Genomic DNA, 15,191 nt, shown 5'->3' with positions numbered 1-15,191 from the left:
AGTTTCACATTTGCACAATTATCTTCACAGAACTCAAATGATGCACCAGCCGGGAATCAAACTCCGCTCTGTACCGTGGCAGGCAGGGTACTATTCTACCACTAGACCACTGGTGCTTAATGATTTTAATATTCCATTTATTTATCAACAAACTGTCATGTCTGAAGTATATATTTGGTATCAATAAAATTGCAAATGTAGTATATGTGGTGCTTTTGTCACGATTTGTATATATGTAGCCATTTGTTAGACTATTGGAATTAAGTGATTAATGTGACACAAAGGCAGTTAGTGGTCAAGAAGTTGTTAGTCTGTTACAAAGGTCCAAGTGTCAATAAGCTAACAAGTAATTAGTTACATGCATGGTGTAGAATGTAGACTCAATAAATGCCCCTAGAAACTATAAAACGAAAGGAAAGGACAAATATGAAAAAAGGTTTAAATATTCATTTTGATTGAACAATTTAAATATTTTGAAAAAAAAAAAAAAGACCCAAAAAATCAGTTAATGTGGAATAGATGGAGCACCTCCAAGTAAAGCTTCATTAAAATGTGAGATGTGAAATTTTAGTAGCTTTTATTTAATATACGATTGATGTAAGAAATGTTCCGCACTATCAGATACTAGCTCAAGGCACTACAACAAAAGAGACATTTAATGACAATAGACGCCACAAAAATATTCACAACAATTGAGGTAATGTCAATGCATCTAAAGTCGCTTAAGTGATTAGTGGCATTCTTAACCAACCATATTAAGTTTCCAAGTTATCTCATCCACATCAGATGTGGGAGTCTTCTTTCATCATTTATATTGGAATTTTGTTTAAATTAAATTAATCATTTAAGTTTTTTCATAAATGAAGATGTACGGTATTTTAAATAAAAAAGTATGTCTTTTCATTGTTTAGTAAGTGTCTTTTAAATGAAAGGGTGTGTCATTTCATTCTTTGGTTATCACCAGTTTTATTTAAATCGAACGTCACAAATTAGAAGAATGATCTTAATTTCTTTGTCTCTGCAATTGTTTCCTTGTTGAACCATCCTTCATAAATTATGTTGTTCTATATATCAATAAAAAGAGACTAGATAGTCTAATCATATAAATATATAGTACTATCATTAAATAGTAAAACCAGAGAAGAGATTACTAGTGAATCTTGTCTCTTGGAAAAAAGTATAGAAACTCTTCTAGTCCCACACTGACTGGAAAGACAGATTTTATGTAACAAAATGAGATAAAATAGTGTGGCATAACACATGGAAAAGCATACCTTTCTCGGCCTTTTGGCTAAGATCAAGTGTAGTATCTGTTCTTATCAGTTTAATATCTGATATGTGAGTCATTGACTCACACGATATTAACTCTATTTTTTAAGGGGGGAGGTTCACCACGGTAGCTTGCTATTGGGGCCTTCATGAGTCGCTTTGGTGTTGCACTACTGCCTCGGCTTGGCTCACCCCACCAATTCTAGTTCTAAAAACCTTTGATTTCATAGCAGTACACAATTTTGGGCAGTTTGATACATAAGAGCTCTCTATGCCATTGCAAGTTGCACATTTTAATTAAAATCAGATGAACTGTACTACTACTAAACCTACCATTTTAATTTCATAGACTAATGTTTCAACCTACCATTTGGCACCTTTTTTTTCAGTAAGATGAACTGTACTACTACTAAAGATAAATGGTGACCCATAGTGTGTAAAATACTAATGAATTCGATTTCTCAGCTTGTAATCTCCAACGACATTTAAAAATGATAGTGGAAAAAGAGAGGGCTCAGATGCGCTGTTTTGTCGTCTGTTATCAGACAAGGTGAGGACCCAAGTTCTCATAGACTACGCAATTTATCTTCACAGCACTCGAATAATGCACCAGCCGGGAATTGAACCCGGGTCTGTACCGTGGCAGGGTACTATTCTACCACTAGACCACTGGTGCTTGATTATTATAGCTATCCAATGTTGAATATGGAATCAAAATTCGGGTGGATTCAATTAGTGCTACTAGTAAGGATGATCCATCATTCGAGTCTTAGAATATCACAATCGATGTTCCAACGATTGTTGCACATTTTACAAATGCAGATTTAGAGTTGTCGCCTTCAAGCACATTTGCACAAGTGGAGGAAGGTTTGGTTTGTCTTACAATATTGCTTGCAGATGAAATTGCTATATCTGGATATGATCTTCTGGACAATAAAGTATCTTTTTTTCCTACAGATTGCACTAAGTACTAATGTTGTTAAAAGTAATTCAAATTGTATTGATCAATTCTTGATACCTTATGTATTCTTTTTTTTTTTTTCCTTTTCATATACTGATCTTTGTTTCTTCTTTTCTTTGGTTTTATTATCGAGACACGTGAAGAGTTGGTCATATGTGTGATTTAAATTTTAAAAATCGAGCTTTTTTTTTAATGAACAACTAACACTACACAACATTTATAACAGGAAAGAATGAAAGATTAAAAGAAAAAAAGAAGGCATAGATGCCAGAATTGTCAAACTAATTTTGATCAAGCAAAAAGCTCAAATACAAAGCAAGGGATAAAGGGACAAACTTACACAAATACACTAAATGCATAGACTCAAGGGAGGAAATGTTGAATAAATGAAGAAAATCCTTCGACGAATCAAAAAATAACTCGAAAACTTTGTTTCAATGGCCTTAATTTTGATAGATGGACTTCTTAGAGTCCTTCTAATTTGCCAGTTTTATCCCAGAAATCTGTATGACGAATCGTATTTTGTATGAAATGTTTCAGATCAGCTTGAAGAGATTAGTGAATGCACATCGAAAAAAGAAAACATTTTTAGCATTTGTTTTTGGAGAGAAATGTATAATAAGTTACCACACTGCCTAGAAAGAGAGATTTTATTTAACAAGTGACATATAAAATAGCGCGGCATAACTCATGGAAAAGCATACCTTTCTCGGCCTTTTGTCTAAGATCAAGTGTAGTATCTGTTCTTATCAGTTTAATATCTGATATGTGAGTCATTGACTCACACGATATTAACTCTATTTTTTTAGGGGGAAGGTCCACCACGGTAGCTTGCTATCAAGACCTTCAAGAGTCGCCTTGGTATTGCACTACTGCCTTGGCCTGGCTCACCCCACCAATTCTAGTTCTAAAAACTTTTTGTTTCTTAATAGAACACAATTTGTCCCTTCTAATATTGGGCAGTTTGATCCATAATGCCATTCCAAGTTGGTGAATAGTTTTACAATACTATTGAATTCGATTTACCATCTTGTAATCTCCAACGACATTTAAAAATATGGAAAAAGAGAGGCTCAAATGCTCTATTTTGTCCAAGGTGTGGATCCTAGTTCTCACTAATTATACTCAGATAATGCACCAGTCGGGAATCGAACACAGGTCTGTACCGTGGGAGGGTTCTATTCTACCACTGCTCCTTTTGATGATTTAAGAATTACATTTTCCATAGTTATAGTAAAGTTCCACATCTAAACTATTTCATAATAATATTATGATTTAAGAATTACATTTTCCATAGTTATAGCAAAGTTCCACATCTAAACTATTTCATAATAATAAATTGAAAATGTAATAAAATTTTCCATATAAGGATAAATGAGGGAAAGTACTCTCGATTGTATCGACATCAGTGAGGAGACAACCCATTTATGATTCCGGGCTTCTCTAGTAAAAGAAAGGATCAAGAATGTTATATATTTCAGGAGGTTAGATTAGTTGGGGACGAACAAAAGAATTGCTTCAACCAAAATTGTTTGAATTAGCCCTAAAAAAGTCATTCAGGTTCGTTATCAATTAGGTATCAGTGAAAAGATAAAATAATCAACTAAGTATCAAATCGATCAAATTGAACAAATAATAGATCAAGATCATGTTGTTTATTGGAAATTGAAGAGGGAAGAACAAGCAGACATCGAATGATGTTTACTTGTTAAGCCCTGAGGCAAGTACAATTGAAAATTGATACATCGATAGAAAGAAATCAATATTTTCATTTAAAGAGGGTCAAAAAGTAGCTTTTAATTTATAGCGTCGCTTCCAATTCAACTTTGTGCTATATTCCATATTAAAAGGACATTGAATGTGAACAATATAACAAGCGAACTCTTTACCCTTAAATGATATCCTATTTATTGTCACATTTGCAATAAAAGCATGGTTTCAACGACATTTTTTCGCGTTGAACAGACACACATCACAGGTTCAGACTCTTACCACAAATAAGAAGCTGATATTTAAGTAAAGAAGGATAGAGGGGCGGGTTAATTATTCACAATATTTCAAACTGCGTGCCACGGGCAATCGGGAATTTTTCATCTATAAAAAAAAAACAAAGGTGTCTTTTCCTATTACTCACTTGTAGCTCAATGAATCAACATGAAGAAAAAAAGTACCTTATAACTGCTCACATATACAACAAAATACAAACAATAAGTGGAAGATTGAGCATATTTTTGCATCTTTTTCCTTTTCTAGGAGAAATAAACTTAGATGGACCGCTCGCTCTCGAATTTCCGGCTGTCAATCGCCGGAAGACAGTACTGTATATGCAAAGTACATTACTGTCTCCTTCCGTTCCTCAAATAATCCATTCTAATTGCCCAAAGCTGCTCCCCAACGATCTTCATATCTGGACGATCTTTTCGTGTAGGTGCTGCACACTGAATGGCTAAACCAAACATTTTCACTAGTATCTCCCCATTTACGGATTCCTTCATTTGAGGGTCCAACATCTCCAATACGCTACCTTCGTTGTACTTCCTAAACACCTGCATATGCACATCATATTTGTACCCGATAAGCTAACATAGGGATAAGTTTCTGTTTTATTCTCTCATTCTCTAAATGCCTAAATTGTGTGTTGTCCCGAGTGTCCGATCCTTCAAAGTTAATTCATTTTTGGAAGATCCGAGGAAAGATGTGTGTCTAATCCTTCAAAAGTTAATTCATTTTTGCAAGGATTCAAGGAAAGATACCGGAGAAAGTAACAGAGTACCGTAGACACAATTAGCACATCTAACAGAAATAAGTTGATAGTGCAGTTAATTAACTATTAACAGAGATGATCGGTAGAGCCAACAAAACAAGATTTACCCAAATTAACTTAACGGGGAAAAAGAGCTTACCCATCTAAGTGTCACCCTCTCATCAGGAGATCTTCTAAGCTCCACAGGACGACGACCCGTTAAGATTTCTAATAACAATACCCCAAATGAGTAGACATCACTTTTTGGTGTGAGTTGATATGTTTTCATGTACTCAGGGTCAAGGTAACCAACTGTGCCTTTCACTTGGGTTGAAACGTGTGTTTTATCAGCGTCTGAGCCTCCAAGCCTAGCAAATCCAAAATCTGCAACTTTGGCACGCATGCTCTCTGTCAGGAGAATGTTTGATGACTTCACATCTCTATGGATAATTTGCTTTTCTGTGGAAAACAAAAATAGGATTGCGTCAAATCTAGATGATCAAACTAGACCAGAGGACCAAAACTAAAAACAGCACAGACTCTGATCAAAACATTTGAATCCTGGTTTAAAAGAATGGATTATGAAATTTCGAAGCTCAACGCATAGAAGTTACCGGATAAAAAATAAGGCTTTGGAAACTATACTTATCCGTCTTGAAAGCTAAGAATGGAAAGATCTCGACTAAACAAATCTATCATCTTTTCCCATTTCATCATCTTTATTTATTGATCAGTACAGGAGTTTCAAGCACCAATAAACCATTGCAAACTAAGAAAAGAGAATAATTAGCGATGAACAGTAACGTACCAGCATATAAATGGAGGTAAGTTAGACCATGAGCAATGTCAATTGCAATTTCAAGTCGCTGATTGAAATCTAAGATTTTTCCACGTCCACCTGCCAGAGAACTCAAAATTATTGTCTCCACATTTTTACCAGAATGGAAGTTGGGTTAGTGAACTAAGTTTAAGAAATGCCATACCATCTAGATGTTCACGTAGTGTACCATTAGCTACATATTCCGTAATGATGAGGCGTTCATTTCCCTTATCAACAAAACCAAGAAGCCTAACTAAGTTTCGGTGCTCAATTTTTGCCAAAAGCTCAACTTCACTTCTAAATTCATTGCTCAAAGCATCAAAATGCTCCTGTAAAATATTCAGATATTAGAATGTTGAAGTTTTTTCACTCAGATAAAACTAGATATTAATAGCTAAAATAAAGGAACAAGAAAGAAAAGCCAATCTTTCCTCCTACAGAAGTGATGTAATATTTGGCACAAATATCTAAATTTCATATCATTTCCCCGCTAGTGCTTAATACAATCGGGCCTTTGATCTTAATTCATTGTATTTGAGCTTATGTTGGTTTGTTTTGATGTCTTAGGCACATTTTGAATTGGGAGCTAAAAGGATTAAAATGAGCAAGGAAGAATCAATGTCGCATAGTGTCGCGTGGGAGAAGTGCAAAAAGCATATGCAGCAGCTGGCAACAGTGTGCGAGTCACCACTTGCATCGCAGAGGTGCCGCATCACTACATGTCTGTGCCATGGCATAGGTGCCACATAGGCATCGCGAAAATTGGTCGTTTGAAGTTTGTTAAGGCATGTGCACTACCCTAAGCTCTGCATATTTGTCATTGATCAATTGTTAGTGTTAGATTCATTAGTTTTATCACTATATCCTTGAAGTAGTTGATAAATGAAAATCACATTCCTGATATGGCTTAGATCACATTCCTGATACTTCCCTTACATATAGAGGAAATGTTTGGAATCCTTATAATTGTATAACCATATATAAAAGAATTACTTTCCTTTCCTCTTCAAGATTACTTTCCTTTCATTTTTAGGGTTACTTGTAAAATGTAAACATTATTTAAAATCCAACATGCTTGAGGGAATAATCAAGAAATTCATTCCCAACATCTCTTATTTTCTTCCTTCGTTACATGGTACATTAAAGATCTTGGTACAGACTCAAATAGCTTCAGCTATCGGTATGTGGTGCTAGCCAAGGTGTGTCGCTCGCCTTACCGATGATTTTCCTTTTGTTCATCCTTTCAGTGTTGTTCCCCTCTCAATATCAGTGCTCATCTCCTCGTTCAAGCATCATTCATCTCTCCGGGGACCATTATGGTACCAATCTTTCTCCCTTCTTTTAAAAAAAAACGATATAAAAATTCTCCGCCATATATAGGAAATGGACTGATAAGAAAACAGTTATACCACACCAAAAAACAATAGTTACAACAGGGAAAACTAAAATAGCACATTGTTGTAGGTTTGCTTCGATTTATGGGTACTGGCTGGCCCCGAGACAACTCAGAGTCACAGCCCACTGTCACACAACACTCCTAGTGAGCAGTCTCAGTGGCACGTAGTACCCATCAATCGGAGCAGCCTACAACGATGTGATAGTTTAGTTTTTGCTGTCGTAACTACTGTTTAGTTGGTGGGATAGAACTATTTTCTTATCACAGTCTGGTTCCGGTATATGGTAAAGGATTTTTATGTTGTTTCAGGAAAAAAAAAAACTGGAATCCTACCTTCACCAAATGCAAGAGCGATTGAACACCTCATTCTATTACTCTGAATGGTGTTGAGTAGATTGTCCCAGATTGCAACAGTTATCATCCTCATCTATGGTTGCAAGCTCAACCTGGTAAACAAAGTTTGCCTACTGACTCATTGCCAACCCCAACAACATCCTCTGCTTCAGTGGAGCATTCATCGAATGAAGTTGGATATATTTGTGGCAAGTTAAGCATACATATTGAATGCTCCAACTTGAGGAGGGAAGTGTTAAGACTTAGGAGGCAAGATCGCATTCCTTGTATATAAAGGAGAGGTTTAGAGTGATTATATGTGTGTAGTTAGAAATAGAAATTGTGTTTCTTATGTTTTTAGGATTATTTGCAAACACTATTTAAACCCCAGGATGCTTGACTCAATAATCAACCAATCATTCCCAACATCTCTTTCTTTACAAAGAAAATTCCTAGTAAAAGTTTGAAAAGATGGGGTTTGAAGATGCATTGAACAAGCCTCCCCTTCTAGGTTCTAGGCTTCTAGCTTTATACCTCTCATGATGTGCTCCTTCATTCATTTCATATTGCATTCATCCTCGTCATACCAATAAGCACATTGAAATAGTGAAAGTTGGAGTTCCTCTCTTTTCTATGGATCTTGAGGTTGTTGTGGAATAGAGGCTCAAGTTGAAGTTCTCAAATCTTCAACTTACACTCACGAGTCTTCAATTTCCACAAGATCTTTTTCAAAAAACTACAACTACCCATGGTAAGCATCCACAAGTGTTTTTCCAATTTCAATGTCATTCCACATTGCAAAAGAAGCTACAACTACAACTACCCATGGTAAGCATCCACAAGCTAACTTCCCATTTCGACTAAACCATTCTCTGTCGTGCGGATAACGTTTTGGTTTGTATGGTCACTCTGGGAAGTCACAATAAGTCGCATTTCTTCTTTGTCATTCCTATCTCTTTCCATTTGTCCCAAAATTGGAGTTCTTGCCTCAGCTTCTATGTTGACTTGCACATGTGTCAAAAGACTCACAATCTGCTTTTGCCCATGTGTCACAAGAGTCACAATCTAGTTTATCTTCTTTTGAACAAGCTAGGACTATTCCCTTATCAAAAAAAAAAAGCTAGGACTGTTCACAGGTCCTTTGGCTTCTGACGGACGCACATTATACTTTTGGACACAAAATTAGTGCAAGTCTTCCATGTCTTAACCCTTTGCCCAAGCTCTATAAGAACGATGTGTCAACAGCTACGAGTGTGGAACAGACGGGTTGGATCAAATATGAGCGAATCTAATCTAAAAATGGGTTGAACAAAAATAGGTAAAATTTTCTGACACGCCTATATTTAAACATGGATAAAAAATGGGTTAACAATCGGATAATATGGACATCCATATTACTCTAGGTTTCAAGATTAGTCAGGTGATAACACAAGCTAAAAGCCAAAATAAGCTTAGACTCCCAGAGAGCAAGAACTCATGAAAAATAACAAGCCGACAAATGGGTATTGATACTATGGATATTCATATTATCCATCTAGATATCCATTTATAGTGGAAAATATCCATATTTCATCCATTTTTACATGGTCTGGTATCCCACCCAATTTAATGGTTCGGATTAGATGGTTAATTGTTTCTTAAAAGAAATACTATTTTGCCAGCCCTAACTCTGTCTTAACAGAGTGAACGGTGGGCTAGGAGTTTTGTATAAGATGTCTTTTTCCAACAATATTCCACGGGGTCACCTATATCCTATTTCTCTTGTAGCTCGTGGATTCTCTCTTATATCAATTTATAGCTGAATTTTTTTTGCCTTTCCTCCTCTTCACACAAAAAACAATTCAAAAAAGTGTCTAGCGATTACCAGGCATGTTCAGATTTTAAGAAGCTATGCCTTCTATAATAATATTGATATAACCAAAAAGACATAATCATAGATAAAAACTGAGATGTGTCTTCAAATGAGAGTTATTTGCCTACAAGAGAGGAAGCATAGAAGTCGAATAAACAAATTATCTTCACAAAACCTAAATCATTGAGAGAATTATGACCAACAAGATTCTTCAGATTAGAGAACTACGTTATGTTTGTAATCTAGCAGGTGATAAATAGCTCTTAATCTAGCAATTGAGCTTGTAACTAAAACCATGCATTATTGACCCGTTTCTAAATTCTGAACTGGTGATTATCATCTATAGCATATTCATAGAAGATGCATTATATGGTCCAAGATTCTGCTGACTTATCTCTCTTTCCCGGGAAAAGATCGGTCTTTGTTACTCCCTTAAATGCATGCTTTGTAATCCGGGAAAGTTCTCATCTATTTTGTATTTGTAGCATTTTGGCGATATGGCCGAGTGGTAAGGCAGAGGAAAGCAAATCATTGTTCTCTTTACACTTGTAGCAATTTCAAATGACCAGACAAGAAAAAACCCGCTGAATTATGTGAAGGTGAATTGCAGAAAGGAAATTAATATGAGGCGTTTCCTGCTTGGGAAGTGCATATGCAAGGCTTGGGAGATGATGGCCCTATCACTGTCAGCCTTATCTCTATTTCTTGATTTAAGTTATTGACTTGCACATATCAGCCAAAGTTCGATGCCTCACAACATCAACTACTAGATTAATCAGCTGTAATGCCTTTGCTATTTTATTTTTTTAATATGACGATGGTGTCGGGACCAGCTAGCATGCATCTTCATTATTTCACCCCACCAGTACAGGTACTGTGCCACTCTGTCTGCCAAAGCTTAGGCATATGGGAAGAAATCACCAAACGTTTTTTTGTCTCTGCTGGAATTTGAAACTGAGACATTATGGTTATCCATCCTCCCACTTCATTGACAACTAAGCCACACCCTTGGGTGCAGCGTTTGCTGTCTAATTTCCAACAGCGAAGACAATATCCTAATCAATTCAAAGAATTACTAAACTAGGAGTCCATAATAATATGCTGGGAGGCCTTCAATCACCTTTAAAATGCAAGTAAACTTTATTAACCCATTCCTTTAAATTGTATATCAGTTAATGTAACTTCAACTTAATAGTGAAAGCTTGTTCCAAATGGTTTTCTTAAAAAACCATCAAAGAACCGTAACATATACTAAAAGATTTGCAAATTCAAGACCACTAGACTAAATGGTAACTTACCTTCTTTGCGCGTTTAATGGCAACTGTTTGGCCATCTGGTAGTTGAGCTTTGTAGACCATTCCAAACCCTCCCTCTCCAATTTTTAGGGATGAAGAGAAATTTTGGGTAGCTTTGAGAGCCTGATTCATGTTGAGGTGAATGGAGCCAATTCTATTGAGTTTCGGAGACATGCTAAATCTAGAGGGACTAGGCGGCACTCGAAGTGGACTAGCTGGTACTCGTAGTGGACTGCCCGGTGCTTTTTCAGGAACAAAATTCATCTCCAAAGAGCACGTAGAGTCCACTGCAAGGTAAATGTAATATCATTATAAATAACCATCACATCCAACAAAGCAACAAGTATCAGACTTTCAGCACAGATTCCAAAATTAATCATATGCAGATACTAGACAGATACTATAGGAGTAATGTCATTGGAAAATTCATCCATCGGTACTTAAAGATAAATCAGAAACGCCAGTTTTTTGAATAAAGAAAGAAAGGCCCAAAAAGGATGGCCATGTTTTGTTTGTGCACCAAGTAGCTGTACAGAAGAATGTAAAAAGCTATGAACTGAATACAGGAACATTGAAACAATTAACTCACTTGAATTAGGGTCCTTCACAAGAGCGGATTGGTCTGTTTCCTTCTTCCTTGAACGACAACAGGGGCAAATTAAGCCACAGCATAGAATAAAAAATGCTGGTACTGCCATGACCAAATTTTTCGGGGTTACTGAAATATCATCAGCATGCTTTTCCTTGGCCTTCTGTGATGTATCATCGAAATTGTGTCCGTTGGATCCTTGTCTGACCACCTTGTGTATAAATTTTCTTCCAGACTTGAAATGCAACTCATCTGCAAGAAGGTGTGGACAAAGTATATCACTACACAAATTATAAACAGCAATATCCAATGGATGCAATTAGGGAAAATACAGAAAAGTTAACTGATTTCTATGAAGAACGTCTTAAGAGTATTCTTGGAAAGACATTTGAAAACAATATTGTAGCATACCAATCAATAAGTCCAATCCACAATATTGAAACCCAACATTTTGGATAACGCAATGCTCTGCATGATCAAATTTGAGGGCTTTGCAGAATAAATCTTTATCTGCTAATATGCCATTTACATAAAATACTTGGCGATTTAGATCATCTGAATAGTCAACTCGGTAAATTCCACAACCTTCTTTATGTCCCAGCAGCCGAGAAGCAAAAATTAGCGGGAATTGCAACAGCAACAGTAAACACAGCACAACTACAGCCATTTTCATTAAAAAGTGTCATAACTGCCCCATTTCGTAAAACCAAAATACAATGGATCCATTACAAAATCTTTAGTAGTCACAATAAACAAGATACAAGCCAAGCCTCCTCCTTTCCAAGTCAAGTCAAGAAGTCCAGTCAAGAGTCACAAATCCCTAAACAGGAACCTTTGGTTCAGATAAGCATTAATCAGGCAGCATCAACTCCGCAATCGACGTGGTGAAGAGTCAACTTTTTCTTCCAGTTCCAACAGGATCAAAGTGGAAACTACCTCACTCAACAATCAAAATAACTACAGAGTCCAGATTCTTTCAGACTTCAGTTAAACAATGGAACAGAACCCAAAAACCAAGTCTTTCAACAGTTCAGAACTCCAATTTTCACAAGGAACTCAAGCTAAGCTCTAAGAGACCCCAATAGACAATTCTTCTACAAAGATACCAGATAAGAAGATTCAATCACATACCCAATTAACCAATCACTTAAACAAAACAAACCAGATCAAAAAAACCTCAAAAACCCAAACACCCAATTCAGCAAAAAGCTAGAATCTTTACACTACGGACATTAAAACTTGTCTTACCCCACTTCACCAAACAACCCAAATAAACAAACCAGATCAAGAAACCCCCAAATACTTCAGCAAAAAGCTAGAATCTTTACACCATGGGCATTAAAACTAGTCTTACCCCACTTCACCAAACAACCCAAATAAACAAACCAGATTAAGAAACCCCCAAATAAACAAACCAGATTAAGAAACCCCCAAATACCCAATTCAGCAGAAAGCTAGAATCTTTACAATATGTGCATTAAAACTAGTCTTACCCACTTCACCAAACAACCCAAAAACATAAATCAGATCAAGAAAACCTCAAAAAACTAAACACCCAATTCTCCAAAAAGCTAGTATTTTCACCAACTTTACCTCATATACAACAAAACCCTGTAATATTTGGCAGTTGAAAACACAAAGATCACTGTTGACTTCAGCATATATACAAAAACCAGAAGAAAGAATCAGTGAATATGGATTGTGTATGAAGAGAGAAACAAACCTGCAAACTAATAAAGGCGGCTGAGGTTTCTTGTAGGCAATAATAATATAGAGATGGTCTCTAGAGTTAAAAAATTAGAGATGTTTTTAGTAAATTTTCCAAATAAAAGACCAATCTGGGAGAAGGTGGGGGCTAGTAAGGTAAAAAATGGCTGTCAACAACGTAATATATGAAGTCAATGGATACGTATGCATTCAGACGGCTAAACGCTGAGGATTGTTGACCATTCAAGACACTCAATTTGCCTACTCTGACTTCGATTGCGGTATTATTTTGATGAATATAATATTTGAATAGGTGTTATTTTTTTTGTCGTTGTAATAAGTCACATGGTATCATTTTGAAGATCAAAATATGATTATTTGATAGAATGAGATGTTATGATTACATCAAATATGAAATGAAATTTTTCATCATTGCGTAACAATGAATTTAATGAGACGTTGTAGTAAAACTTAAGTTAGAATAGTGGCAATTGATGGTTTTCATTGATAATGTGGCAAATGAAGTAATAGCTAACAATGTGGTGAAATATTGATGATGTACGTGATTGATGGTAATGATAGTATATGATGGTTAGTAGTGATAATAGTTGATTGGGCAATTGTGACGGTGATGATTGTGATTTGCGTGTGGTAGTTAATATTTGATAATGGTGGGGTGATAGTCGTGGTTAAAAAGGAAAATAATAGCGATGAAATGTCATATTTAGAAAAAATCTTATATAGATAATAGTACTTTAGGATATTAGGACTTTGTTTTATAAATTTAAATCGTTTATACTTCATCGGTTCATATTTACTTGTTCATGTTTGATTTGATACACTCTTTAAAAAATAATAAATATTTATCGCTCATATTAATAATAAGTCATCTAAATGTTGGAAAAGGAATGGTATTTTATAGCTCTTGGTATTTCAAACTAAACAAGTAAAGTTAGACAACTATTTTTAATATATTGAAAAAGTAAAGATGAACAATGGCGTATTTACTTAAACTAATTAAGTGATTAAAGAAGAAAAGAACAATTAATTCAAGATACTCGCTTCGTTTCATTTTATTTATTATTATATCTATTAAATTAAATAGGTCTTAATATCTTTTGATTCTCTCTAAAATCAACATTATTTTTGGTCAAAATATGGCTTGTCAATGTCCATTTATTGAAATGGATTGCCTTCAATTTTTATTAACAGTTCTTATGAATCTTAATTCATTTGACCATTAATTGATGACCATCATATTATATATATATATATATATATTCTTTATGTATTCTTATTAGGAAAGTGTAGTAAAATAGAGAGTTAAGTCTGATCTTTCTTTCTCTTATGTTTTTGTTGGGTTTATATTATTTAATATTTATTTGATTCTGACTCTAAGTTTTATACTATAAGAACTTGTTGAATTTTAGAGATATATTTATATCGGGTAAAATATTCTTAAAGACAATGTTGACACACCTCAAGCTTTGGTGATTTCTTATAAGTGTTTCTGGTAAAATATTTTTCGTAAAATTTCCAACATGAAGCTAGCTAGCATAAATTTATGATTTTTTAGAATAAATAAAGAAATGATTTTGAATACCATTAATTACTCTTTTTTTATGACAACTTATTTGCAATTGCTATCTTTAAGGTACGTACAAAATAAACTCAATTTTAATGTAGAGTATATCATTCACGATATAGGAGATGTAAATAATATTAGGCAAGTCTCATGAAATGAACTCGATTATATTATAAATTCAGTAAATTACATCAACAACAAATTCAGTATAATATCACAAAATTAAAAATAAATAAATATATTTATATATATATATATATACGTTACATCTATCTTAAAAATAAAAGTATTATTTCCGATAAACTTTCGATCAAAATAATTCCTTATTCATAAGTAGACGATCTTTCTTTCACATGGTCAAACTTACCAATTTATGGTGGCACTATATAGGGGGACCTCATTTTCGAGTAATAATTGCCCACACATAAAATCCAACAAAACACACTTGTAATAAATTACTAATAAATTCTTTTCGAGAATATTGTTGTTGTCCAACACAAAATGTTAAAATATTCACATTAAATTATACAATTGGTTTGTTTATTATTGTTAATAGTAACAAATAATTCTTTCCCCCATACTTTAATTAATAGCACATAACACCCCCCTCTCTCTCCTCTGGTTTTAAAAAGGGTTAAAAT

General features: G+C 34.8%; 1 protein-coding gene and 2 non-coding genes across 4 annotated transcripts; 2 read left to right on the top strand and 1 right to left on the bottom strand.

The window, feature by feature from the left end:
• The first annotated feature begins 1,270 nt into the window (after window positions 1–1,270).
• LOC125878077 (U2 spliceosomal RNA) lies at window positions 1,271–1,466 on the top strand. The gene has a single exon (XR_007447698.1). It is a non-coding gene; the product is annotated as a U2 spliceosomal RNA (small nuclear RNA).
• Window positions 1,467–2,930: 1,464 nt separating this feature from the next.
• Window positions 2,931–3,126, top strand: LOC125878080 (U2 spliceosomal RNA). Its single transcript, XR_007447701.1, has one exon. It is a non-coding gene; the product is annotated as a U2 spliceosomal RNA (small nuclear RNA).
• Window positions 3,127–4,262: 1,136 nt separating this feature from the next.
• Window positions 4,263–13,272, bottom strand: LOC125875993 (calmodulin-binding receptor-like cytoplasmic kinase 3). 2 transcript variants are annotated; one of them, XM_049557084.1, is made up of 8 exons: window positions 12,982–13,272; window positions 11,670–12,352; window positions 11,259–11,510; window positions 10,673–10,956; window positions 5,957–6,122; window positions 5,782–5,871; window positions 5,134–5,432; window positions 4,263–4,776 (listed from the first exon to the last, which is right to left on the bottom strand). In XM_049557084.1, the coding sequence occupies exons 2-8, from the start codon at window positions 11,929–11,931 to the stop codon at window positions 4,567–4,569; spliced, it is 1,563 nt and encodes a 520-aa protein (XP_049413041.1). In that variant the 5' UTR covers window positions 11,932–12,352; window positions 12,982–13,272; the 3' UTR covers window positions 4,263–4,566. The 2 variants fall into 2 exon arrangements, with proteins under 2 accessions (XP_049413041.1, XP_049413040.1); XM_049557083.1 differs by lacking the exon at window positions 12,982–13,272 and having other exon boundaries at window positions 11,670–12,630.
• Window positions 13,273–15,191: the final 1,919 nt, after the last annotated feature.

The sequence above is a fragment of the Solanum stenotomum genome, chromosome 9 (assembly GCF_019186545.1).
Source record: "Solanum stenotomum isolate F172 chromosome 9, ASM1918654v1, whole genome shotgun sequence".
NCBI lineage: Eukaryota > Viridiplantae > Streptophyta > Magnoliopsida > Solanales > Solanaceae > Solanum > Solanum stenotomum.
The sequence above is the reverse complement of the archived record's forward strand: the minus strand, read 5'-3'. Positions and strand labels throughout refer to the sequence as shown.